Raw genomic sequence first — 27033 nt, 5'->3', positions numbered from 1 at the left:
TGTGCACTTAGCATGTTCCAAGTGTAAAATAAAAGAATTTGGCTTAAAACTTAAGTGGGACCATCAGCAGACTTTGACTTAATAGGATGATCTAAGAGCGCATTTATGTAGTGAGTCCACAGTAGTTCAGTTGTTTGTGGTCAAACTTATATACCCCAAGAGACAGTCTTTTAGTTTTAAAACATCTTTTCAGGAAGGGGGGGAAATACAGTAGCTTGTTCTAACAGTTTCTTACTCATTTTGCAGGACAGCAAAGCAAAGAAAGCTAAGAGCAAAGATAAGAAAGTCCCTGAAGCGGACAAGAGAAAGAAGCCGAAAAAAGAAGAGGAACAAAAATGGAAATGGTAACTATATATCAATGAAGTAGTCTTCTCTCTGCACCTGGACTTTCCCTGTTAACTCCCATGCTGACTGAATAAGCACACCTGGCTTTCCTTCATTGATTCATGAGGATTTGTTCTGAATAATTGCTTATGTTCTGTTAAGCACTAAATAAATATCTCATTCACTATGTTCATCCTCTGAAGTAGAAGTGAAATACCTTTTTTTGGTATGCCTAAAACAAGAAATAAGTTTTTTGTGCGTTGGGTTTTTTGTGTCTGTAGAATGTAGAGGCTGCCCATAATGATCAGACACCTGTGTTCTTGTGCCTGGAACCTGCTCCCTGCTGACACTCTTCAGAGCAATATGAAAACTTGTAGGCTTGGGGTTATCAGCAGGAATATATAAATATGTTCAGATATATTAACAAGTATTCTAGTAGATCTTACCTATGTTATATAGAGGGTACAACGTGAGAGGGTGTCTACCTTTTTATTCTAGCTGGATGTCAACTGTGTGCTTCTCAAAACTGCTCCTGCCTCTGGCACAGAAATGAAAGTTGGTCAAGTGACCAGCCAAGCTTTGGAAAATGAATTTTGAAAATAAGTTTTGAATGGAAAGCACTTTCTGTCTTGCCCAGGATCCTAAAGTAACATCGCTGAGCAACTGACGTTGTGCTTTCACTCACTCTTCAATTTTTTTTAGAACCTTTTTTAAATAAATCTGAACTTTGTGGTTCATTTGGAAGACAGGCCTGTGCTGCATCAGTAATGCTCTAAGAAACCTGCTGGATTTTTTTAACCACAGTAATTTAAACTATTGCTATTGCTGGATTTGAGGAGCTATTACTTGTGTGTTTTGAAGTTCGGGCCTTAGTACTTCCCTCCATTTAATGCATATGTGGTTTTCAAAAGCGTATGTGTTTCCTGGACTCCTGTAATCTCCTGTAATGTATTTTTATGACCTTTTGGGGATGATGTTTCCATACGCGTTTTCTTTTCTCAGATCATTTGGCTATTTTTAATAGATCTGTAGTGTTGGGGAATGCCTTTGCAATCTTCTTCAGTCCTTTCAGGTTCAGTCTTTTACCCCTTTATTGTCACTCTTATTGAATCATCTTTAAAAAGAAAAATTCTTCTGTAGTGTTTATAGTCTTTGCATATTTCTCTTTGATTGTCTCGGCTTTCTCAGAACATCAGCGCTTGCATATTTTTTTTCATGCTTGCATAATCTCTTAGACGTTTGATTTTCAGGCCCCTCCCCAAAACTATCCTGACTTTTGTTTTGAGCAATCTACTTCTTTCTCGATCCCTTTGACAGCATATTTTTAATGTTCTTTGACATTAACAAAACTACAGGGACTTGAAGCAATAGGAAGCTACAGAAGGTCTCTTTAAGCCTTCCCAATCTGTTGTCTTTTTGGCTTTGTCTCAGCTGCCCTTGCTGGTTCTGTCTAACTTAATATTCTGTTATCACAGCTCCCTTGTATTGTAGTCTGTATCCTTCAACAGCAGACCTTTACTGGAAAGCCATACTGTTCTCCCCTCACCTGCCTTGGCAGCACAGTCCCAGGTAGCTGTGTTAAACGCTGTGGTTTGTGCTTACTGCTGAGGAAAACTGCCTTTGAAAGCATGTTTTGCAAAATTTGGCAGTAGGTAACTGCATCCTTCTGCTGATGTTCCTGTTGTCCATCTGCAGCTTTGTATAGTGTGTCTTTGCTGGACAGGGTTTCATCTGCATTTCAGTTGTGTCTCTTAAGGGCATTTTATGTTCCATCTGAGTCAATTTTCTGAACGTCTTGCTAGCTGTTTTTTGGCTGCTCCCTCAAGTGCTTGCTGCCTTGAGCATTTTCATCCTCACTTATGTGAATACTTGATGCTAGATGTTCCCAAGGCACTGGCCTCGTTCATCACCATGTGAAGCTCTTTTAGAGGTCATTTTCACACCCTGTCAGCGTGTGAAGAATATGTGATCCAGAAGTATACCTTATGAACACTTCTCCCACCTTGTGTTACAGCATGTTCATTTTCTTGAAGTAACATATCCTTAAGGTATATTAGGTTTTTTTTTTTTCCTAAGAATCTTCTCTATTTTCATTCCACTTGAAAAACCCTCCCCAGCTCTACCTTCCTGAGCCACCCTGGCATTCTTAGACAGGTTTGATATGGGATTTAATCAAGGAACCTGTATGACTGATTAGCACAGTGTCTGCTGAAAACAGTAAGGCCATGTTCTCCTTGCTCCCACAAAATCATTTGCAGAACGTTGCTTTAGGACCTTGGGCAGTGTTGCTGTCGTGCTTTTTTTGTTTAAAACCAAATGAGGATGAAAAGTTGGCTGACCTCAGGAGGCTCACTTTTACCTTTTGTCTTAACGCTTATGCATGAGGTTTAGGAAGGTGGAGGTGGGATTGGGAATGGTTTGTGATCTTTCGGCAGTAAACTTTCTGGTAGCTTTGGGCTTAGAAACCACCCCATGGATCCCATGTTTCCTTATAGCCCTCCCAAAAGGCACAATGTGCTTCAGCTATCTATTTAAACTACTACCTTTCTAGCACTGCTTTTGCATGTGTCCCTTATAAAAGAACGGGAATGGGTAGAGGAACAGAATTTCTTGTCAAGTAAATACGAGAGCAATAAATCTTAAAAAGCCACAGCTGAAAAGCAAGAATGACAAACCTATCCTGTAAAGTAGTAGCTACTGTGAATGATCCCCTCATTTTTTTCCTACCAGAATAAAAATAATCATTGTCAGAGAGGATAGCTTTTTTCTGGCTGGGAGGAGGGGCGAATGGTTTAGATTTATTTTGCTGGAAGCAGCTTCTGGGTGGAAGAGCCTAGGCCTATGTTTGACAAAATATTTAGATTTCTAGCTTCTAATTAATTTAAAAACAATCATTAGGAATATAAATGTTTGGGATCTAGACTTCAAATGTCAATATTAGTTTTTTATATCAACATAGTTTACTCAAGCCTTCTTCCTAGCCAGGGACTGAAATCTGACATGCAGGTTTTGTACTGATAGCTAGGATTGTGTGCTTTGCTGTTAAAGATGTTACTGTGCTTCTCATGAGAAAAAGTCAGGTCTAGTGCTGTGGTCAAAGATGGTGCCTTTCTAACTGTAGCAAAGCACTGTGTCCCATGCAGTTGTTGTTGTTGTTCCTAAATTATTGATGTACAGGCACCAGTGAAGCATTTTTAGCATCTTCTAGCAGAAGCTCTTTTCTCTATACAGCGCTTATCTTCTGTATGGTGACCCCGTTATCTTACTAGGTATGAACTGATCTGGATTTGTGCATCACAATTCCTGAGATGCATGCAGTACATGCATGTCTCTTCTCAGCTGCTGTTGTACCCAGAATGGGACTACTCCATAGGGCTGACACTAGAGGGAAGCTTAAGGGTTTTTTATTGTCACAGCTGCTCAACAAAGTTGTCTGGGCAATTCAAAGACCGAGTGCTGTGACACGTTAATGGTCTTCCAGTTGATTAATCACAAAGGTAAAATAGCCTTTCTCAGCAGGGAATCCTATGCCAGCAGCATGTAGCAGTAATGTTCTGGTAATCATGAAAGAAGTGTAGAGGGGAAGAGTGTGGAATCTGTGGCTTAGGCACAGGGTACTGGGAACTGGGGGGAGGATACTGGCCTGGTGGGACTCCTTTTCTCTGTGAATCAATCGCTGACCCTGTGAGTTTGTTCAATTGGAATGTGGGATTGGTGGCGCCTACCTTGCTGTGTTGTGACACCTAATGCATCATTTGCAAAATATTTTTGTAGAGGTACTTTAAGGCAAGTTTGCAATTTTCCTCTGCTACTCTGTTTTTCTTCTAGTATGCTTTTCTTACCCAAAGAATTGGTATGAATTTAAAACAATGAGCACAGGTTTCAGTCTTTCTCATCTGAGCAGGTTTGTTCTCATTTAGGTCGTAAATGAACATCTGTTTCTTTATCTCTGCCCTTAATGGCATACTTGTCCACATCTGAAAGCAGCTGCATAATATACTACAATTGTTTGGCTTTGCTGAACAGGCATCCTGGACCTGATGTTAGATCACAGCTGACTCTAATTTGGCATGATCCTAGCTGCTTTACAAGCCTGAATTCTTCATTAAGTTCTAAGTTTTTTCAGCTGTGTGATTTTGTGAAAAGAGCAGCAAGTGGGAGGTGAGGACTATGGTGTCATCAGATAACCTGTGACCCAAGGTGTTCTGTCCATGGACATGGCTGTGCTTTTAAAAAAAAAAAGGGCGGGGGGAAGAAAATAAATGGTGACAGTGCATTGAATATTTGTACTTGGTCTGTGCGTGGCAAAGCAATGATTGCTTGCTGATTTTTCTTTAGCGTACTCTTATACCCACATAGTAATAAAATGAAGAATAGGAGGTTAAAATTGTATTGGTTCATATTTCTCTCTTGAAGGTGGGAAGAAGAGCGCTACCCAGAAGGCATTAAATGGAAGTTCCTAGAGCACAAAGGTCCTGTATTTGCTCCACCATATGAACCTCTGCCTGAAAATGTCAAGTTTTATTATGATGGTGAGTTAATCTGTGTTTCCACTTGCCGGGAAGAGAAATAAACATTCTCAGGTTATTGTGGCGTTCTTCCGGGGACTGAAGAGATGAGGAGGTGGTTTTGTTTTAGTGGTTAGCTTAAAAGAAGTTCCTCAACAGCTAAGTGAAAGAACGATCCATGGAAGTAAAGAAACAGCCTGCTGAATCCTGCTAACCGAGTTGACACAGAGATGAACTTGTTCTAACTCTGTTACGGTGGTAAATCTCTCAGGTTGCTTAACAGTATGAGAGAGTCTTACGCAGTGTATAACCAGAAGAGTACATAATTGTAACTGCTTCGTCACTGGTCACCTTTAGGCTTGCTCTGTTTTCTTTAACCTTATGAATTGTAACTTCCATCATCTGTGATGAAATTTGTGATCATTTGGTGGCATGAGTGGAATAAAAGACAATTGAATTTTGATACAGATGATTAGGATCTTGTAGGAATGCATGGGATGACCCTGGCCTCAAGGACACAGCCCTGTGGTGTAAGTCATGGTCCCACTCACTAGCCATTGCGTGTGGTAGAACTAATTGATGTGGGATTCTAATATGCTGGGCTGACTGGTTGTTAGAGGCTCATGTGGAAGGGATTATATGATGTGATGCCTGCTGGAGACCAGACTTGATGACCCGTGTATTTCCTTTTAGTCCTGTGATCATGTTAAATGAAGGATCAAATTAAGCCAGGATTGAATTAAGTGGGAGGCATTTCAATGGATGAAAACATAATTTTTGGTGAAGGGGACATCTGCGCATGGAACTCTTCCAGGAGCAACATGCTGTTTTCATGTGACATGACACAGTGTTTTTAAATACTGAGAAATAGGTGGCATTCATCTTCAGCAACAATGTAATGAAATAAACATATTGCATCCTGTTAAAGGCTATCTCCAAGCAAGTAGCACGGTGATCAGGGAGGTCTACAGACTTCTTTCTTAGGGTTTGATAAGAACTTGATACAAAGTTGGAAACTTTTTTCCTATATTGAAGAATGTATGATATCTCTCCTGCTGTCTAGAGAAGGGGAGGGGCAAATTGCACTGTAGCTATTCCTTTGGTGCAGGCAGCAATAAGCTCCTCTTCTCTCTAGCCATCTATGGCTAGAAACCTCTAGGAAGTGCAGGGATTTTTGCAACCTCGGTCTCTGTCATGGCAGAAATTCATCAATAGGCTCAACAATTATGGGGTGGGCAGGGGGGTCTGGCAAATGAAGCAATCACATAAGTCTTTCTTGAGAAACTAGGCAAAAAATCAGATGTCTGCTTCACACAGCAGCTGCTGAGAGCCGCTGTCTGTGCTCACAAGGCATTGTCTAATTTCAAGATTATCCTAGGATGATTTGTAGAGTCCAATAATCACGCCATGGCTGGCCAGCTAGCTGCCAGGCTGCAGGCTCTCACCGGAGGAATCCGTCCCTTGCCTAGTGATTGCATTGTGGTGAAACCGCCTGTTTTCATCTAACATAATGACTGCTGGACCTATTGTCAGTGCTTACAATACCAGACTCAGTGAAGGAGCTTGAAATGCCCAAACCATCTTTTACGGCTTGACTATATGTTTTTGTGACTGTGGGTTAACAAGCTATGTCTCGTACCCTAGAGGGGGCTTGAACTTGCGTGTTTTTCTGTAGATAGGGTGAGGTAGGAGAGTAGATGGTGGCAGTTGTGTTTCAGTCTTTTCTGCTCGTTATGTCCCCTGCTTGCTCTGTTTTTCAGTTTTTAAGTCAGGTAACTAATATTCACGGCTCTGGAATAAATAGCTTTTTTTCTTTTCCAGCCCTGTTACTGAGAGCCTTTTCAAACCTTTGTAAAAAAGAGGAAATTGAGTCCAATGAAATATATTATAAAGTAATTAGGTAAAGGTGACAGCCTTCAGTAATTTGGGAAAAATATTAGTCATTTTAGCCCCATAACATGTTACGAACTTGATAGCCTTTTCTACGCTAGACTTGCAGCCTGGAAAAACTGTTTCCCTTGCTGTCTCTCCCTCCCCCATTTCCTGTTATAAGCAAACAAATGCTGTATTTTAGTTTGCAGCTTAAAAATTGGCAGAGTTACTGTTGGTTTAATTTAATTGTGTAATATTCGCAGATTATTGGGAAGGCCTTTTGCTAAGTCCTGTTTTACGAGGGTTTATAGCTCCTTAAGGCTTTATAGATGACTCTCATGGTTTAATTTTGGAGATGATGCAACTTTTTAAAACATAGTAAATCAAAAGTGTGGTATTTTTTTTCCTAAAGCATAGAATCAACAGTAGTGTTTCTTGTATTGACTTCTGTGCAGTAAAATGGTTGTTAAAAAATCCACAGGTGTTGACTGTCTGCCACCCCATTGAGACTTTAAATATTTCTTGCAACTAGCTGGAGATGTGAGCTGCATGCAAATCCTTCACAGGGATCACTGGCACCTCACGTGTCGTCAGGAATGCAATCTGAACTAAAAAGGCGCTCAATAGGAATGTTAGATGTCGAATCCGCAGCTTCGATGTTGCAGCAGCCTCTTTTCCCTTGTGTTTTAAAGTCTTCCCTTGCAGCACTTTGTACTGCAGTCTTGCAGATAAGCTGAAATGTGACCTCTCCATTCACTGAAAGCTCAGTCTGCCTTAAAAATTACTAGCTTTTGAGCCTGATTTGGAGATACGGGAGTGCATTCCCACAGCAGAGGGAATGATTAGCAGAATTCTGACACGTTTCCCTGCAGTAAAGGGGAGTTAAATATTTGGCATCGCTTTCCAGCCTATTTGTGGTGTATACATAGGAAGGGCTCTTCCTGGCTAGAAATAGCTAAAGGCTAGAAGGGGTGTTCCAAAGCGGAGCCCTTCTGTGGGTAGAAGAGGAATACAGAGATTGTATTTCCCATATGTCTGAGTGCCGGAATATGAAATTTAATAAAATCCCTTGCCTCTTTCACTTCAAACAGCAGTATCTTCCCAGGAGCGTACACACCACTGAGGTGTCTCAGCATAGGGTTTCCTGCAGGAGGCCTTTTCCCCTTCCTGCCCTGCATCTCTCAGACCTGTCTCATCAGATTGCTATTGCTTTTTTTAATGTTTAGATTCCAGAGGAAACTTTTTTCAAAATGTTTATGATGAAAGTCAAGCAATTGTGCTCCTCTGTTTCCTTTGTCCATCCAATTTGCTGTACTGTGTAACATTTTTAAGAAAAACTTCTCTGTGGTAAAAATATAGAGTCCTTTAAGGTAGTTACTATGGCCTCTTTCTGCTTCAATTCCTGTTTACCATTTTCTTTAAAAAGAAAACCTTTCTTTGTAGGTAAAGTCATGAAGCTGAGCACCAAAGCAGAAGAAGTTGCGACGTTCTTCGCAAAAATGCTTGATCATGAGTACACTACGAAGGAGATCTTCAGGAAAAACTTTTTCAAAGACTGGAGAAAGGTATGCATGTAGTCCTGGGCTGCAGTGACTGCAGGCATGGCCAGTGTCTCCTCAGCACTGGGCAGTGAAAAGGGGCTACTGTTCCATGCACAGGAAAGTTAGCTTGAGGCAACTAAAAGCTGCCTCAGATCGAAGCTGTGAAGTTTCCAGTTTATCCTGTAGTTTCACTGGGAAGGACCCTATCATAAATACCTTTCTAAACCAACAAAGTCAGACTTCTCCCAAGCAAGTCTGCCTGTTATAGCATGATGGGGTATAGCTGTTCTGACTGTTACATGCCTTGTTGAAGAGCCAGCTTTATATCAGAAGGAAAGCCCTTCCAAAGACCTAAACCTCAGAACTTCACCTCAGTCATCTTATCAGCCTTTAGATCAGTTGATGCAGTTTTCCTGGATGGGTTACTGGATTTTTCTCCCTATCCCTCAACAATTCTAGCCACTGTTCAGTGTGAGAGTGCTTTGGGAGGTGGTACAGCATTGCCCAGGGCTCGCAGAGCTCAGACCCCTGGAAGGCCGGCACTCCATACGCTCTGCTTCTTGTCCTTTTCTCTTTGACCTTAGCTGGAGTGAGCATGTGCAAGAATTTGGGGGTTCTTTGGGGGTTTATTGTGAGAACCTGTCTATTGTTCCTGTTTAAACTGCCTGGGGTAGGGTAAGCTCTGCTATGCATGAAAACTTACTATGTATGAAAACTTAAAGCGCTACTTTCTTTCTGCAAGGAAATGACCTCTGAAGAGAAGAGCACTATCACCAACCTCAGCAAGTGTGACTTCACCCACATGAGCCAGTATTTCAAAGCTCAGTCGGAAGCTAGGAAACAGATGTCCAAGGAGGAAAAACAGGTACCAGAGGGAATTCTAGGAGACTTCTTGATTCTCAGCTGGCTTGTAAACATCTTCGTGTAATCATTCCTCTGCCTGCCTTGCCGTTTATAAGTCAGTGTTTACTGGCTTTCAAATTACTACTTTCATGTTAACTGTAGGAATCTTTACTGTGCAGCTCAGGTAAGGCAAAGCACTGTATTTACAGCAGAGTCTTCATCCTAATTTAAAATGATATTGATAGGGCTGAGGCTCCTGATCCTGCTTAAGTAAATGAGAATCAGAGGTGCTGTGTCCATGGGAGCCTTGTTTGCTGGCCAATAATGAGCAGTGGATACTCAGTTAAGGATAGATTTTTGGTTTAGAAGCTCCTTGGGTTTGGAGGGCAAAATTGGGATGGTGGAAGGGATGCAGCAATGACATTAGTGAATAAAATACCTGATAAGGTAATGCAGTTTTCTGAATAAAAAACGAACTTTATTTTCCAGTACCATGGCTACAGTGGCTTGTGGGGAGAGAACTAAATAGTTTTTAGATGACTGAGACTTAACTGCAATGGAAGTCGGAAGCTTGCCCCAAGTTCTCACTTGATCTTTTGCAATGCTACAGTAATTGTTCTTTGAGTGAGGGGCCTGGTGGTAACTTGGAATTATGGCCTTTGGGGTCAGAGGAATCCCACCAAAATAGAGAGCCCTGTTTCCATTTGATAAATGTGGGTGAGCCCTTCTCTTGGTAGCTACCTTGTGGTAGCTATTACAATGGAGCAGAAGTGGCTTTTTCTGTTAGTTTTCTTAGCTGGCGCACCAGTGCTGTCTGTGGGTCAGATGTTTTATATTGAGCTGCAATGTTTTTATTTTTCCTTCTATATAATTAGTGTTCAAGCACAGAAGTATGCAGTGAAATCTCAGCACATTTTTACTTAGGAGACTGTGTTCTACTTACCAGACCATTTGCTGACACAGGCTTGACATGCGGCAGACTGGAGACATTCCTCTGCCTGCTTACAGATGCTGAGTTCAAACACAGAAGTCTGAGGTTTTTATACATAAACAACAAGATGTAAAGTCTGGTGGATGTCAAATGCTGAGTATAGACTATAAAGCAGCAGTACTGTGCTGGGGCTGCCCTTGTAGCTGTGGTATGTAGATAGAGGTAAATGCCTCTATTGTGGCAAAATTGTAGCTGTCTTCACCAGCCCTAATCTATTACCCTCAAATACAATTTTTAAGAGTTTCCTCACATTCTTTCCCTTTTTCCAGTTTGTTTGTGCTGCTTGCATTTTATGAATGCTTTTCTGGGCAGTCTGCTGCTCTGTGTGTCGATACAGCACTTGGCATGATGGGGATCTTGTTTTGAACTGGGTCTTCAGCATTAGTGTGGTGCAAGTATCAACATTTTTTAGTCTTGGCATTTAGAGATGTATGTGGTGCTGGATATACCATATCATCTTTGCTTTTGGCTTTTTGCAGAAAATCAAAGAGGAGAATGAGCGGTTATTGAAGGAATATGGTTACTGCGTGATGGACAACCACAAGGAGAGGATTGCCAACTTTAAGATTGAACCCCCAGGTCTCTTCCGAGGTCGTGGGAACCATCCCAAAATGGGCATGTTGAAGAGACGCATCATGCCAGAAGACATCATCATTAACTGCAGCAAGTGAGCACTGGATGCTTCACACTTTGGCTTTGCTTTCTCTAGATAGGATAGCTTCTTTTTCTAAATCCTGTATAAGTTGATATTCAAGCACGTAGAAATATGCATGCTGCTTATCTTATATGGATAAGAAACCGAGTCATACAAGCAAAGACTGAACAAGGCTATCATGGGTTTCGTGTAGAACTTTGTCAACATATTTTCTTCCTCTTGCCTACAGCCTACATCTGCTTAAACAGTCTCCTGCTAGTGTTGCCAGAAATTAGTTTTCTTCTAGGTTGGTTGCTGTACTTTGTCTTCCTTGATGTCAAAGGCTAAGGTTTGGTGGGCTGCTCTTCAGTCTTGTCCTGATTAAGTGTCCACACTATTGCAGTGTCCACAAATCAAAGCAGATCCTAGCAATGTGTGTTCCCACCTATTGTATAATTCTTCAGCAGATATATACCAGTAGCAGTTACATTTCTGATCTTTGACTGTTCACTTTGATTCACTTGATTTCCTGCTTGTGGAAATACATAGTTATGCTGCCTCAGTTTCTTTCCCTCTGCTTTCTTTGTGTGATGGTATTCATTACTATCTCTATTTTGATGCTGTGGAAGTCTCTTTAAATAGTTTTTATTTGCTGTTTTGTAATTCTCTGCAGGGATTCCAAGATCCCTCCCCCTCCACCAGGACACAAATGGAAGGAGGTCCGGCATGATAACAAGGTTACCTGGCTGGTGTCATGGACTGAGAACATCCAAGGCTCTATCAAATACATCATGTTGAACCCTAGCTCAAGAATTAAGGTAAAGATCTAGTTTAAGAAAAATAATAATCTTACTGGTCGTGTCTCCAAGAAGCAAATGTAGCTGTTGGCTAGGAGAGAGATAGGAAGTAAAGCTGTCTTGCTATTTCATCCTACACTGATTGAAAACCATAGGGAAGTTTCTGTGCTTCTGTTCCCCTTGAAAAGAAAGAATACAATTGCTGCACAGGGAAGCAGATGAAATCTGGAAAATGTCTCTTGTAAAGCATCAGTGTGTCATTCCTAGTAGGAATCCTTTACTCTGTCTAAACCTAAAAGGAAGCAATTTACCCAAGACCAGACTTGCTCTGGTGGATATCTTACCTACTTTTGGCCCTAACTTCCCCTGCCTGATCATGTAGTGAAGTTCTGACCATGGGTTACTATTTAGTCAATTGTAAAATTAAAAATATGGCCAGGCTACTGGCTGAGAAGGCTGGTAAGGAGCTCATGACTGAAGGAAAACAGACCCTGCTGTGGGAGCAAATAACCAGTCAACGGATCAATTCCATAAAAGCAATGATAAACCTGTTGAAAGATAAGCATCCTTCAGTTTTGAGAGCAGGATTTAAGTTTTTCTCATTAAGTCTTTTTTTAAGAGATTTTTTTTCCTGGATTGGAAGCAAGGGGTTTGTCCTACGAATATAGGGAAGAATCTCTGTTCCTTGTGAATTCATGCCCCTTTTTTGCCATGGCTTGAATATATAATAAAGATGATGAACTGTTGATGTCGCTTTTACATTTTATGGGTATTTAATTACACAGCTGAAAGAACATAAGTGTCATCTGAATAAAGCAGAGGAAACCATTTATATGTTGAAAAGCATGGAAGACAGTATCTTTTGTGTCTTTATAGTTGCTTCCATGGAAGCATTTAATATCACAGAAATCTGAATTACCTACAGCTGCGTGGCAGCATAGTTTTAAACTGAGCTGTTCAGCAGCAAAATCTCAGTGCTTTTGTGCAGTGAGACCATTTGCCGCACACAGACTTGCAAAGCCTTGAGATGCAGATCGGAACTGGTCCTTTGCCTGCTTTCTGGTGCTGACTCTATTCCAACTTTCTCTGCAGGGTGAGAAGGACTGGCAGAAGTATGAGACAGCTCGGAGGTTGAAGAAGTGCGTAGATAAAATCAGAAATCAGTATCGAGAAGACTGGAAATCCAAAGAGATGAAAGTACGGCAGAGGGCTGTGGCGCTGTACTTCATTGATAAAGTAAGGCTTGTTCCCCAGCACACTCCTCTTATCTTTCCTGTCCTGCTGGGAATACTCAGGAATGCTGTGTGTCTGTTCCTAAGGCAGAATTGGGCCCAGTTACTAAGGTATCCTGAGACTTCCTGGTGGGCAGGCTCCCGTCTCCTTTTCCTTCCCATTACCTGGAATCCAGAGCAATAAACTATTGTACTGAACATGGCTATTTCGGGCAGCATTGTTTTAGTTCAGGCAAAATTCACAGCCTGGTTCCAGAATCGCCCAGTTGGATTACTGGGAAGTTTTTGTGTGGGCCTTTTGTCTCCAGCTGTTTCAGTTTTCCTGCTGGGAATTTCTGCTGGTTTGTCACCTCTTTAGTTTGAGGTCACAGTTGTGAGGTTTCATAATTATGCTAATTTTTTCACCACAGTGTAAAGAAAACTGTATTGATGCATTTAAAGCTACTTAAAACCAGTTCCCAGAGAGCTCTTTCCCTGGTAGTGTACGGTGTCTTGACCAACTATATTAACAGGTTTTGTTCAAAATGGTTTGGTGTAAACCACGGAGCTTTGATTTGAATAATTGTGGTTTCATATGAACGCTGGAGGCTTTTCTTCAAAAATTAGAAATTGGTTTAGCCAGTACTGTTAAAACACATTTTTTGTGCAGCCAAATGTAGCCTTTAGATTATCTATGTAACCCAAAGTGTCCTATATGCTATTTAAAGTGTATTTATTTAGCACATAATGAAGAGGTAGGATTGTAGAAGATGAACAACTGAACTTCGTGATTTTGTATCAAGTTGAGTTCACATGGAGGTCAGTTTGATTTTTAAAAAATATCAAACGTTTTGAAATGGCTTTTCATTAATCAGAACAGTCTTACAGTTTGAGTTACTTAATGAGCGAAAGTTGGTAAAACATCTTGCGTTAAACTTCTCTTAAAATAAATGAGATATTCTGGTAGATTGGTAGATTTGTGGCTTTAGGGTTATTTAAAACAGATTTAAAGATAACTTAAGGTTTTTATTAGAATTTTATAAGTCTCAATCTTATCCACTCAAATGCATTTTCTCCCTTTCTCTTTTTCTGTGGACACTGCTGATTCCAGGCCAGTGTCTGAAAGTTTCCAGCATCTATACATCACTGGGATGGTTTAAAATGCTTACTTCTCTTGTCTTGATATAAATGTAGCTTGCCCTGAGAGCTGGTAATGAAAAAGAAGAAGGAGAGACAGCTGACACTGTGGGTTGCTGCTCTCTGAGAGTAGAACATATCAAGCTGCATCCTGAACTGGATGGCCAGGAATACGTGGTTGAGTTCGACTTCCTCGGAAAAGACTCCATCCGATACTACAACAAAGTCCCTGTTGAGAAGAGGGTAAGGCATCTCCACAAACACATACGCAGACTGAATTGCAGAAAAATGTGGTCAACACAGTTTTGATGGCAATAACAGGGTGCTTCATCACTGGTCAGATACCTCACCAGAAAATAAGTGTATTAATGTTCTTCCCTTGTTATTGGCAGTGCCATGGCAGATAAGGCTGCTGGTGGTGTGACATAACCCAGCAGATGAGATATTTAAACATCTTGCTGCTCTTCCCTGTGGTCTCAGTGTCCAGAGTTGGCATAACATAACTGTAACAGTTATGTTATATGAGTTTCTTAGGTCTTGTTCTGGTCAGCAGAGTTGGTTTTTTACCTGTAGATGGTAGAGTTCTAGGCCCATATGACAAGTAATAGCATAAAAGGTTCTGAAGTACCGTGCTGGACGGCACTGTTAGAGTAGCAGTTCGACTTGGGCTTTCATGGTAGTAGTTTCTCTGTCACAGTGGTTTTGTTCATGTTGGAGCTGAGCCCTTACTGAGGTACATCTTGATCTTGGGTGCTCCAGAGCATACAGAATAGCTGCACTGATACTTCTGGCCTATGAACCAGATGCTTCTGGCCTATGACCCAATTTCAAATCTGCTGTGATCTTGACCTCCCTCCAGAGTAAATCCCCATCCAGCAGTTTGAACCTGGAGGGCACTCTCCAAAAAGACTTCTGTTTTTGTGGGTGTAACAGCTTTGCGTCTGGCCCACAGCTCTGCAGTCAGCACAGTATGTTAGATACCGCATGTATATACTGTGGTGATTGTAACAACAATTGGCAGTAAATGTTGGACTCTTGGGGAGCAAAAAACTGAAAAAACCCAAACTATGGCTGCTATAGAAATGTGCATGTGCTGGAATTCTTAATTCCTTGTTTAAAGAAGAAAACATTTTTCCTCTTTAAATGTATTGGTGTTGGTACCTCTTGGTGTCTCTTCTTCAGTGCTTACAATGGGGAATTGATTATTGTGGAACTAGAAATCTTTGTGTATTAGGTGCCTATAGAAGAAGAATGTGTTTTGTTGAGAAGCTGGGAACTGAGGATTTGGAGCATGCAGAGCTGGGATTTGTGGTCTCTGTATAATCAAAGATGCTTTGATTATTCTTCCTAGCTCAATGAGACTTGTTTGGGATGGAACTGTATGAAACATAGGGTTGGCTTTTGGTAGCTTCACTCCATGGGAAATGGCTCAGGGGTCTCTTTGGCTGGAGTGATGATGGAGAGTAAGGGAAAGGTGGTAGCTTTGGGGTCTCTTTCTCTGTTAGGCAGCTAAGCCAGAGCAGAATCATGTCTCCTGCAATTTTGATCTAAAGGATGAGGATAAAAGGCATTGAATGCTCAGGACTCCTGTTGCTGGAGAGGAACCTTCAACACAAGCGTTGTATTGAGAGATGGGTCTTTGCCTACTGGGGAGTAACATCCAGCGTTGTCACTGTTGCATGAAAACAGTTTAAACGGCTCCCTGGCGGTGTTGCTTCCATGTGCATTACTGCTACCCAGTGCTGTGTGGTCTGTGTGCCTGAAGTTACTGGTTTTCTTTTCCTGCAGGTGTTTAAGAATCTTCAGCTGTTCATGGAAAACAAGCAGCCTGAGGATGACCTCTTTGACCGCCTCAATGTAAGCATATAGTTAATGGTGAGGAGTGGTGGTAGAGCACCATGAACAGTCTCACACTGCACTAGGCAATAACAGCTGCTCTGTTCAGAAATGGTTTCAGCGGCAATTTTCTTCCAGAGCTGGCCTGAGCAGCCTAAAAGCAGTGAGAGTCTGTCTCAGTCTGGTATGTGTTGTCTGCTGTGCCCGCAGATTCCTGATGTGATGGGCTTTGGTCCTGGTGAGCCTGTCTGGCTCTGACCTGGGGAGGTTTTTTCAGAGTTCAGAGAAGGTGATTGTGTGAGGTGACAGATTTTCAGATGCCATCCCCATCTGCACATTTGGCTCTGTGGGAGCACTGTGGTGGTTCAGGCACCTTCCCTGGGATGGGACAGGCACATTTCTACCTGTTGGGAACCAAAACCTCCACACTGAAGAAAACTTTTTTTCGCCACTTGTGGTACTTGATACCAATCTAATGCTTTTTGGTTCTTTGTTCACTTTTCCTGCGGTTTCAGTCATGTTGTGGTCATTCTGTTGTGGTCAGGTCTGAGTACACTAGTCTTCAGCCGTGAGCTGCACGTCTTCGTCAGCCGTGTCTCCAGAGATTTCACCAATGCTGTGGTCAATTCTAGTGCTAACTGTCATCTCCTTTCTGCTTCCTTAGACCAGTATCTTAAATAAACACCTTCAAGACCTTATGGAGGGACTGACAGCCAAGGTATTCCGTACTTACAATGCCTCCATCACGCTACAGCAGCAGCTCAAGGAGCTCACTAATCGTAAGTCTTGTCCTTGAAACTGTGAGGGGAAGAGATTTTATCCTGCAATACAGACCTGGCTTCCTTGGCTTAGCCACAAGCCTTGTATTTGTACACCACTTCCTCATTGCAGTTCTCCCAGTGCAAATGTCAGACAGCTGAGGTCTGACGAAAAATCTGCTGCCAGACAATCTTTTGGGGTAGTTGAGCAGCCCAGCACTGGGGCAGGGCAGAGCTGACTTGTGAGCACACCAAGGTGTGCCTGCTAGTTTATGCCTGTCCTTTACCCAATCTCTTATTTGCTTTCTGTTAATTGTAAAGTGCTGTATGTGGCAGGTGAGGCAGATGCATCTGTAACAGCCCCATGTCTCTTGGCTGCTCGTTCACAACCTCTCTGTTGAGCACTGCTAGCTTTCACTTCCAACAGCTTTACAAAGTGGGCACGTTGGGTCTGTGAAGCCTGACAGTGTCTTGAGCAGTATGGTCCTGCTGTCCTCTGCTCTGAGCATGGATGTGCTTCCCCTCTTTTGAGTGGCAAATGGTGTCTTTGTTGCTGTCGGAGAAACCGTCCCAGAAGGAGTTAGGGCCCAGGATGGAAGTGGTCAGGCTCTTATGACTGTAGTAGAGTGCAGTGTTGAGACTGGCCCATCAGAGGGGAAGGTCAGTTCTGCAGTGACTGTGAGCTTGCAGAGTTGGTGGGACGCTGGCTGGGGCTGCACAGCCCTAGAGAACCCGCTTGTTCACCGCTTTCTTCTACTTTGCAGCGGACGACAACATCCCAGCGAAGATCCTTTCCTATAACCGTGCCAACAGAGCGGTTGCCATTTTGTGTAACCACCAGAGGGCTCCGCCGAAAACCTTCGAGAAGTCCATGATGAACCTGCAGAGCAAGGTACCCCCACCCTTGCCCAGCTCTTGGGTTGGGGCAGGGCTCCAAGGGCTGCATCTCAGGAGTCACGTTTCCTTTTACTTGGGGTGAAACAGAAGCAGAGCCTGCTTTTCCCTGTCGGGAGTTGGTTAGTGTGCCTTAGAGATGGGCCTGCTTGGAGAGGAGGAGTGAGCTGAAAGGGACACCTTTCAGCCTGAGTCGTCTTTTACTTGTAAAGACCAAGACCAGACCCTTTTTATCTGCCCTTCATCCCATAGCTATGTGTTCTGCTGCCATTGAAACTTCAGAGCAGCAGTGTCTAGCTCTGATTTGTGTCCCCTAAAGAACCCAGAGTGGGCATCCACTCCTGTTGCATGAATCCCAGGCCACTGTCAGTGCAGGCTGTGTACATGGTACATTATGGCCCTCTGACTTGACCTCTTCCTTTGCAGATTGTTTCTGGTGAAGGCCATGAGGTCCAAAGGGGTTAGGTCTGTTCCTGGTCTGGCTTTAGAATAACCTTCACAATAAGGACTTCTGGTTTGGCACTGCAGTGTCCCCTGCTTCTGTAACACCTAACATGGCTGCCTTCACCCTAGATCTTAGAGCTTGGGGGATGTTTAAGGGGAATGGTTGAACAGGGGCTGCAAAATGCTAAATCTCCCTGAATCCTAAACTTACTGGAGGAGAACTGCCTGAAGTCTTAACAGCTTTCAGCCTGTAGGATTTGGGGCAAGAACTGATTCCTGCTGAGGGAAAAGGGGGATCATCCTTCCATGTTACCATCAGACAGTTGGTACTGGCGGGATACAGTGGAGGCAGACAAACTGCCTGGAGGGGCTGCTGGCCAGTCCCAGGCCAAGCCAATTCGTTCACCTGCTTGGTTTTAGCTGTGTGAGAAAGCTCCCAGCACTTTGTCCCAGTGCTCCCTTGTCTTTGGAAATGAGTGGGGCCCCGTTTTCTGAGGGGAGTATTTCAGCACACTAGCCTTTGCAGCAAACTGAAAGGCCAATGGCCTAATCGTTCTGCAGAAGTGGGTCTGAGCGCTGGTAGATTCTGAACGTGGTCACAAACTCACTCCCTGGGTCAGGCTGCCCAGGGGTGGCTGCCACAGTTGTCAGCAGCTTGTTCACAGTGCTGCCATCTGGTTTTGCCTCTCCTAGATCGATGCCAAGAAGGAGCAGTTAGCTGATGCCAGGAGAGAACTGAAAAGCGCCAAAGCTGATGCCAAGGTCCGGAGGGATGAGAAGTCTAAAAAGTAAGGCTGGTGTTACCAGGCTGTGCAATGCTCCCAGTACTCTGAGCTCCAAATGGGTCCTTCACCCGGTGTTCTGTTTCCCCAGCCTGTGATTTGGGAAGACTTCTTTGGGATTTCTTGTCCCCTCTTTATTCTGTGCATGAAGAAATGGCCTTCAACCTGAGGACTATAGATAGGGTGGTCTGACACTGCAGTTCCTGATGCGGTCACTAGTATTAGTCTCTTCTGTGTCATCCCTCTGAGCCGAGCACCAACCAGTGCTTAACTACCCTGCTGCCCAGGACTAAGCAGAGCAATGGATCCAGTGTGCAGCATTGCCATTTGACTGGGGAGCCATGAGTTACACAATTGCACGTGCACGTTCCTGGGTTCTGCTCTGCTCTGTTCGAAGGCTGCAGTGCAGACGATGTACTCGGACTCTGTGTGGGCTCTGCAGAATAGCCACAGGGGTGCTGAGTTAAGGGAGCTCTGAAAGCAGAATCACAACATGACTATTACAGAGGGGTAGATGGGCTGGTTTTAAAGTGGGAAGTGGGTGTAGCGTCAGTGTAGTTCGGGCTGTTGCTTCCAACCCTTTAAAACAAAACTGCTGCTTAAGATTTCTCCTCTGCGTCTTTGAAAATGTCAGTTCTTAATTGCATGTGCTGAGTGTGTTGTGTCACCATCTGTGCTGACACAGCTGCCCTTTGTGGCTGGTGGCATTGCTTACCTTGAGCAGAGTCCCTTTGGGTTCCCACAGTGCTGCCATCTCAAGCCCAGCAGGGCATTAGGCATTAAATGCTTTGATTCTTTCCCACCCCAGGACAGTGGAGAGCAAGAAGAAAGCAGTGCAGAGGATTGAGGAGCAACTGATGAAGCTGGAGGTTCAGGCTACAGATAGGGAGGAGAACAAGCAGATTGCTTTGGGCACCTCCAAACTCAACTATCTGGATCCCAGGATCTCTGTTGCTTGGTAAGCATCTGCCTGGGGTGTGCTGGAAGGAACCACCCCTTCACTTGTGTCTTATCCCCCCAGTTAGCAGACAAGAGCTGTGGCTGAGAGCAGTGCCCCTGTGCTGCCAGAGATGTCCATCTCTGCAGCCTTCCCTTATAACTTCAAATGGTTTCAGGAAGTTATAAAAGAGTCTCTTGAGGCAAACGTAACGTGCCAGCCAAAGCCAGCACCGCGCTGGGAGGTGGTGGGTCGGAGAACCTGCAGGGTCTAACACCTGGGGGCCGGTGGTGCTCAACTGGGTGGTGTGTCTTGTAATAGAGCAGAGCTAGGAGGGTGCCGGGGGGGAGCAGGGGAGTTCTGCACAGTGAGGGGTTGAGTGCCTGTGGTGTGTTGACTCTAACAGCGTCTCCTCTTCCACAGGTGTAAGAAGTGGGGAATCCCTATAGAGAAGATTTATAACAAAACCCAACGAGAGAAATTTGCCTGGGCTATCGACATGGCAGAGGAAGACTATGAGTTTTAACCTGTTTTTAATGAGCTGAATTTTATGGGAAAAAAAAGGGGGAGTAGCCTGGTTTTTAGGGAGATTGATAAACTGTGAGCCTTACTTGTCCTTGGATGCTGGGGAAGGGGGAGGAAAGGGGCAAGTGGGCATCGAATAAAACAGCCAACATCTTGCAGAAAGCATAACCTGGAAATATCCTAAAGGAGCTGAGCCAGTTGTCCTATGGACAACTTATTTAAAAATGTTTCAGAGATCCAAATTCTAGCTGTCTGGTTTGTGTGGTTTTTCTCTTGAGGCAGGGCAAGTGGATGGGGGATTTGTCAACCTTCCGCCAGGCAAATTCACCATCACACTGAGAGCGTGGGAATCTTTAGCTACTGTATACAGAATCCAATTATATTGGTGCGTTTTTACAGTTAGGGTTTTGCAATAACTTCTATATTTTAATAGAAAATGGACTCCTTAACCCCTGCCCCTTCCCGTCCCCCTCCCGCCCCATTTCAGAATTTAACAAACAAAATTTAAGAAACCCAACGCACCTGTTACAGCTGTCACTATAGTCATGGAAATACCCAAATCTTTTTTAATTTGTCACTTGAAACAGTCGTGGCATTGGAACATGAATTACAAATATCCACCGCATTTGTTCAGAGCAAAGTGTGATGGGAAAACAGCCTCCTGACTTGAGTGTTCCTTTTTTTAAATGTGAATTTTTATTTCTTTTAATTATTTTAAAATATTTAAACAGGTTTTTTTCTTCTTGATCTTAAAGATCGTGTAGATTTGGGGAGCGGGTGGCAGGAGGGGGCCGTGTGATGGGGAGATGCGTGTGGAATTTGAGGACAAGTGAAATTGGCAACAAATGACATTCCCATCACCCTTTGTTCTGGACATGCTCTGTACACTTCAAGAATATCTACTTTTTAGGTTTGTCAGACTGTTTTACCTTCCCCCCCCCCCCCCTTTTTTTCTAAGCCCCACTCCCCTCTTTTACTTGAAAGATTTTATTGTGTAAAAAGAAGTTTCACAGGTCAATAAATTTCGAGGGAAATGAGCATCGGTCCAAAAAGGAAAATAATCAAGATTTTAGGGCTTTTATTTTTTTCTTTTGTAATTGTGTAAAAAAATTTTAAAAAATTAAAAAGCAGAATTTTAATGTGAAACCTTTTTTTGCTATAATCATTAGTTTTAGAGGCATTGTTAGCGTAGTGTGTGTGCGAAGACCATTTCCTGCAGCCTTTCCTCAACAAGTATCTTCTATTTTTATCATGAATTCCCTTTTAATCAACTGTAGGTTATTTAAAATAAATTCCTACAACTTAACTGAGTGTTGGTGTCTGTGTGTTCTTTCACCTCGGGCCCTGAGGTCCCCTAGGTCGGGGGGGAGATGGTGGGCCTGGCACCACGTTGTTTCTGCAGCCCCCATACAGCAGGCACTGCCTCCGTAACAAGATGCTTGAGCCTTTCGCGTCTGAGCAGGGCTGCGCAGAGGAAGTTGAGGCCAGCGCAAAGGCCAAGTGGTTTGGGACTGACCCAGCAGTTGTGTCTTCCTCAGGGGTGAGTTGACAGCATGTGGGTTCATAATGATGCCAGGGATCTGAAACGAAGCACCTGGCCATGGCTGGCTGTTGAAAAGGGTAACGCTTTCCGCGGCTGCTATTGTTGCCCTAATGTTTTGAGTAACTGTCATTCCTGCTTTGCTTGTGTTGAGTCGTGGTGGCTCTGTGGTAGGTTGGTACGGTCACAAAGCTGGACCCGTGGTGGGCGGAGGAGTTGGTCCTACAGCATCACAGCGTGGGGTGTTTTGGAGCCCTGTTTAGGGGCACAGAGCTGACCAGGCTGTCCCACCAGCCTGCGATCCTGCTCGTGAGCTCACATGAATGCTGGGGCTTGAGGTAGTCCATCAGCTCGCCTGCTCCCCAGATCCCTCGTCTGTGCTCCCCGTACAGCAGTGTGCTTGTCGGGGTTGGTTGTGCACCCCCAGAGGAAACTGCTTTGAATAATGCGCTTAAATACTAGCAGCCCAACCCTCCAGCTCTTCCAGCACAGAGCTGCCCAGTTCCTGTTCCCAACCCTAGCAGGAATTGCCTGAAGGATTTTGTTCCCTTTTTAATAAGGAGCTGCTTGGTCCCTGCTGGAGCCCTGTCGATGTGCAGCCTGCGCAGCAAGCCTAGGAGCCTGCCCTCACCCGGAGGTGTGGCTGCAGATGCTGGGTAAAGATCCTTTCTGGGCCTCATCGGCTGCATTTGTGAGTTAGTGGGAACATCAGGAAACGTGGCTTTGTGTTTGTATTTGGGGTCCCTTCAGGCATCCTTGGAAGTGGAGGCTGTCGCTTTAGTGAAACGGGAAGTGACCTGAGGCAGCAGGAGCGACCTCTGGCAGGGCAAAGTGGTGGGGTGGTGCTTTTTTGGGCCCTGTGGCAAGGTGGTTTTCAGCTCATCTTCCTTTGAAGAGGCTGTCTTGGTGGAGAGCTGGGACGTGCTGCGGCCAGGTGCACCAGGAAGCACAGGGATGGGCATCGTGAGTGTGTGGGTTTTCCTTTGCTCCGTGTTGCTGATGGGAACGTTCTCTGCACTGATCTTTGTGCCCAAGCTGTAGTGAGTGCATGATCAGGAGCCTGGAAGCCATGTCCTCGCTCCGGCCGAAAGCGGGTTCATCGCAGCCCCGTGCTCAAGCTAGCACAGCAAGGGTGGCTGTGGAGAAGAGAGGCGCTGGAGCCGAGGCAGGGCTGCTGGGGCTGGTGCGCAGGGTCCTCTGGGGTGTTGGGGGCTGAGGGTGCTGTGGGGAAGCGGGACAGCTCTTGGGTGCCCAAGCGCTGCTCTGTAGGAGGAGCTGGAGGGTGGGGGGTTGAGGGCAGGGGCTGGTCTCCTCTGAGCCATACAAGCTCGGGATCCTCGGCTCCTGCTGGAGAGATGATGGACCCCAGGAGCTGGCAGTGCCTGCTGCAGGCAGAGGGAAGTCCAGTGTTCCTCCTAGCTGGGAAGGATGTCGCCTTGCTCTGATCCTTCCTGCTTCACCCCTGCCTGACCAGTGGTCACTGTGGGTTTCCACACCAGCGCACCTCCGCATGGGTTTGCTTTGCCTCCCACGGGCTGTCTTCTCACCTGGTCCGGGGAAACCCGTGCCCGGTGCAACAGAGAGCAAGGGCAGCGGGCTGTGGTGAGACCTGAGCTGCTCTTCCTGGCGTGGTTTCTCTGCTGCCTTTTATTAGCCCCCAGCCCTCCGCAGGGAGGAGGATGGAGTGAGAGCAGCACCCTCTCCTTCCCCTCCTGGCTGGGAAGGGCGGGAGGCTGGGCAGGGACACGGGTGATGAGGCTGATGGATGCATCCATCTCCCTGGCACTGGGGAGCAGCCCAGGACCCGGTGTCCTTGGGGAGCCTGGAGCAGACACAGGCCCTGCCTCCTCCGTGAGCACCTCCCAGTCACCCCGATGCTGGGGCAGCACTTGCTGGGCTCCCAAACCCCATGAGGGTGGCTGTGGGGTTGGGCTCAGCCAGCCGCCGGAGCCTCTCGGCAGCCGGCCCCGAGCAGGGCTTCCTGCTGCCCGCTGCCATATTTTCAGGCGCTTTGTTGTGGCTGCAAAAACTCTTAGTTTGGCAGGAGTTACCGTTTACTCTCTGGGGCCTTTCCAAGGTGCAGCAGAGAAAATACCAGAGGAGAGGGAAAGGGGCTCATTGTGCTCCCGACCTGCCCGTGCCTGGAACAATGCAGCCCGTAAAAATATCCTTTCTATTTATACAGTCCTCCCTCCCTGACCGAATTAAATTCCCATACCCTACACTGCTGAGCAGGGAAATGTGCTTCTCCCCCTGCCCCGTTGAACGTAGCGGGGAGAGACGTGCTCCCGCAGAGGGGGATCCCCCACCCCAGCATCGCTGCCGGCAGATGCGCCTTCTCCCCGCGCATGGCAGGGTGGCCAGGCTGGGGCTCGCGGCTCTCGGAGCCTGCTCTGCCTGGAGGTGCGAGGCCGGGCTGGTGTCGCAGGCTGGGATGTGCTGTGCCTTTCCCTTGTCTGTGGAAGGGAGAAATACGTCGGTTCAAAACCAGCCCTTGAAAGGGTACTCAGCTCCCTCTGAATGCTGGGGAGCAGCGGCACTCCCCCGCCGGCTCTGTTCTGGGCAGGGAGCTGAGGGGTTAATCTGTATTTTTGCCTGTGGCACAGCAGGGTCAGGACCACACATCCCGCAATTTAAACTGAGAATTCCCAGATCCCGTTGACTCATTATGCAAACAGAGAAATGGCCACAAAACCTGCCCCATCCCCTTTTGCATCCCACCGCTGCAGCACCTCCCCTGCCCCAGTGCCACCATGCCGGTATGGCTTTTCTGCCCTGCAACAGGGCTTGTGTTTGGCAGCGAGGGAAACTGAGGCAGCGGTGACATGACCAGCAGAGGGGGCAAAATTTAGGTTGAAACTGGATGTTGTGCGTTGCGAGCCCACAGACAGGGCCTGATGGCCAAGGGGAGGCTGCAAAGCCCGCTGGACGCAGCCCCATCCCCCTTGAAGTCTTACAGGATTCAGGGATCGGAAATTGAAACCAGGTGAATTTAGGATATTAAAAAAGTGTGTGCTCCCCTAGGAACATCAGGGAGCTGGGACAGGGAACCTGGATCTGCAGCGGGTTTCCCATCAGGTGCCAGTTTGTAATCCAGAGGGATATTCCAATGCCTGGCAGGGGCAGGAGGATGCCAGGGGCAGGCAGCCCTGTCTGCGGGCACGGCTTCGCCCCAGCTCCTCGCTGAGCACGCCGCACGCGGCAGGCACCGCGCCAACATCCGCAGTGGCTCTGCGGCCCCAGGCGGGTCTGCTTTCCATCCCCGGCAAAAAAAAAGCACCTTGTGCTGCTCTGTGTCTGCTAACACCACCCCGGGCCGGGGGGGTAGCTCAGCACCGCGCTCCCTGCGGGTTTTCCAGATCCTGCTCGCTGTAGGGCCGGGGGAAGCTCTTCCCCGATGGTGATTTTCTCAGCTCATGGGCTGGTTTCTCATTTACCCACCCCAGGCAACGCCGAACAGACGGGAACAAATAAATAACCCGGAGTGGTGCATCTCCTCTCCTGGGGATTGCGAGATGCTGAGTAGCACTCGCTGGGATGAGGATCAGGCACCTCCTCTCAGCACACGGTCCCTGGGGCAGGAGAGGGACGCATCCATTCCCAGACGCTGGCATCAGGGGGATGCTGGGCTGCGGGGGGACCACACGCTCACCCCTGGGGTGGCCTCAGGGTTTTGTTTCCCTGGATTTTGCTCCCCAGCCAGGGGCTGTCCTTAAGCTGGAGGTCACCTGGCTGTTAGCCTGCTGCCTGCTCCTGGGCAGAGGATGCAGCTGCTCCATGAATCCCACAGGATACCAGGGGATCGGCACCCCAGGCTGTGGGGGCCCCGCGGGTGCTGGGGCCAGCACAGAGAGGAAGACCCCTCTCCCAGAGGTGTTTGCAAGGGGAGACTTGCAGAGCCCACCCCCTCCACAGCTCTATAATGAACATGATCCAGGGAATTTCTTCAAAGGTAAAATTGTCTGACCCACTGCGGACCAAAGCCCGGACAGGGTAGAGCGGGACAGGATAACAGGAATAGGGTGCAAGTTTCCGCTGCCCTGAGGGGCTGGGGGCGATTGCCCGCAGCCTGGCTGGTGCAGGAGCCGGGACCACTGCACAAGGCTGGCGGCAGACAGACAAAAGCGGTTTCGCATGCTGTCAGATTAAACTGTGAAATTCCTCGGCGTGGGGCATCGTGGACATGGAGAGTTAAGGCAAGGCTGAACAGTGATTAGTCAAACTTGGAGAAGAAAAACATCCATTGCAGACACCTCATCACAAACCACCGCCTCCATGCCCTGGCCACCCAGGGCTCCGGGGAGACGCCGTGATGGGTGCTCTCCGTCAGCGTGAACAGGCGGCGTTTGGGAATGAGGGTGTTACCTTTTTTGCTTCTTCGATGGCCACACTCCCTTCTCAGGTTTTGCCCTCAAAAACAAGGGTGTGCCCATAATGCTCAACTATTTTAAGACCACTGGGAGCCGGCTGCTTCCTGCCGGTCCCGAGCGAGGCAGTTACACAAGCAAGGAGCAACTTCCCCAGCGGGAGCGGCGGCAGAGGGTCCGGCAGCGATGGCTGCGGGCTCACCTGGCCGCCTCGGGGCTCCCACCGGCAGGTTCCCGGCAGCTCTGCCTTAGCTGAGCAGATCCCCAGCACCCTGTCACCCCTACAGTGCTGTCGTACGCTGGTCATTTTCATAAGGGCGGGTTCAGGTTCTTCTCCCAGTGCGTTTGTCCTTGCCTGTCTTTTTAATGCCCAGACATTGGGTAGGACCCTAAACAACCTTGAACCTCGTAGGGCTGCTTGTGTCTGTGCACGCGTACATGTCTGTGTGTGCACGTGTGCATGTCTGTGCTTGCGCCTGTCCCTTCGAAGGCAGGTGGAGCAGTGAGATGGAGGGAGCTGCTTGCATTTGGGGTGCACTCGGTGATGGGTGCCTCACTTAGCCCACGATGCCCCTTCCAGACCCACCCATGAGCTGGAGGATGAGATAAGGGCTGCTCGGCCGTGTGCTGCCTTGCCGTGGGCCTGCAAACACACGTGCATACGTGTGTATGTATATGTGTGTATATATATACATATATCTATACATTATATATAGGGGTACATCCCCTCCAACCTCTCCCTGCGGGAAATCCCTGCCTGTGCTGCTCTGCTGCAGCAGGGCTGTGCTCGCCCTTGGGCAGGCCGGCTCCTGGCCAGCATCGATTGCCGGGGTGAGGATGCACCCGCCACTGCACCTCGGTGTTTGCACCAGACCAGGGTGACGGTCCCCAGCCCAGGGCGACAGTCCCCAGCCCAGGGCAGCCCGAGCACACAGCCCGCCCCGGGGTGCCCTGATGGGGAGGAGGGCACGGGGCGGTGGGGAGGAAGGCCAGCAGTGCAGAAAGGGAAATTGCAGGCTTTAACCGCATGAATGGAGCAAACCGCCCTGAAACGCTTCCCAATTCAACCGCTTATCCCCTCGCTAACCCTGC

General features: G+C 46.5%; 1 protein-coding gene across 1 annotated transcript in view; it reads left to right on the top strand.

Moving 5' to 3' along the window:
- Nucleotides 1–20970, top strand: part of TOP1 (DNA topoisomerase I) — a 68271-nt gene extending 47301 nt beyond the window's left edge. Inside the window, exons 8-21 of the mRNA XM_059827070.1 lie at nucleotides 247–344; nucleotides 4741–4856; nucleotides 8148–8269; nucleotides 8988–9110; nucleotides 10559–10746; nucleotides 11387–11531; nucleotides 12603–12746; nucleotides 13916–14101; nucleotides 15647–15715; nucleotides 16359–16473; nucleotides 17217–17344; nucleotides 18484–18578; nucleotides 19381–19530; nucleotides 19933–20970. Coding sequence (XP_059683053.1) covers nucleotides 247–344; nucleotides 4741–4856; nucleotides 8148–8269; nucleotides 8988–9110; nucleotides 10559–10746; nucleotides 11387–11531; nucleotides 12603–12746; nucleotides 13916–14101; nucleotides 15647–15715; nucleotides 16359–16473; nucleotides 17217–17344; nucleotides 18484–18578; nucleotides 19381–19530; nucleotides 19933–20035 — 1782 coding nt within the window. The 3' untranslated portion in view covers nucleotides 20036–20970. The remainder of the gene's footprint in view (nucleotides 1–246; nucleotides 345–4740; nucleotides 4857–8147; nucleotides 8270–8987; nucleotides 9111–10558; nucleotides 10747–11386; nucleotides 11532–12602; nucleotides 12747–13915; nucleotides 14102–15646; nucleotides 15716–16358; nucleotides 16474–17216; nucleotides 17345–18483; nucleotides 18579–19380; nucleotides 19531–19932) is intronic.
- The last annotated feature ends 6063 nt before the right edge of the window (nucleotides 20971–27033 follow it).

This window comes from Gavia stellata, chromosome 20, assembly GCF_030936135.1.
Source record: "Gavia stellata isolate bGavSte3 chromosome 20, bGavSte3.hap2, whole genome shotgun sequence".
In the NCBI taxonomy this organism is placed as follows: domain Eukaryota; kingdom Metazoa; phylum Chordata; class Aves; order Gaviiformes; family Gaviidae; genus Gavia; species Gavia stellata.
Note: the sequence above shows the minus strand (reverse complement) of the source record. Positions and strands in the feature narration are given on the sequence as shown.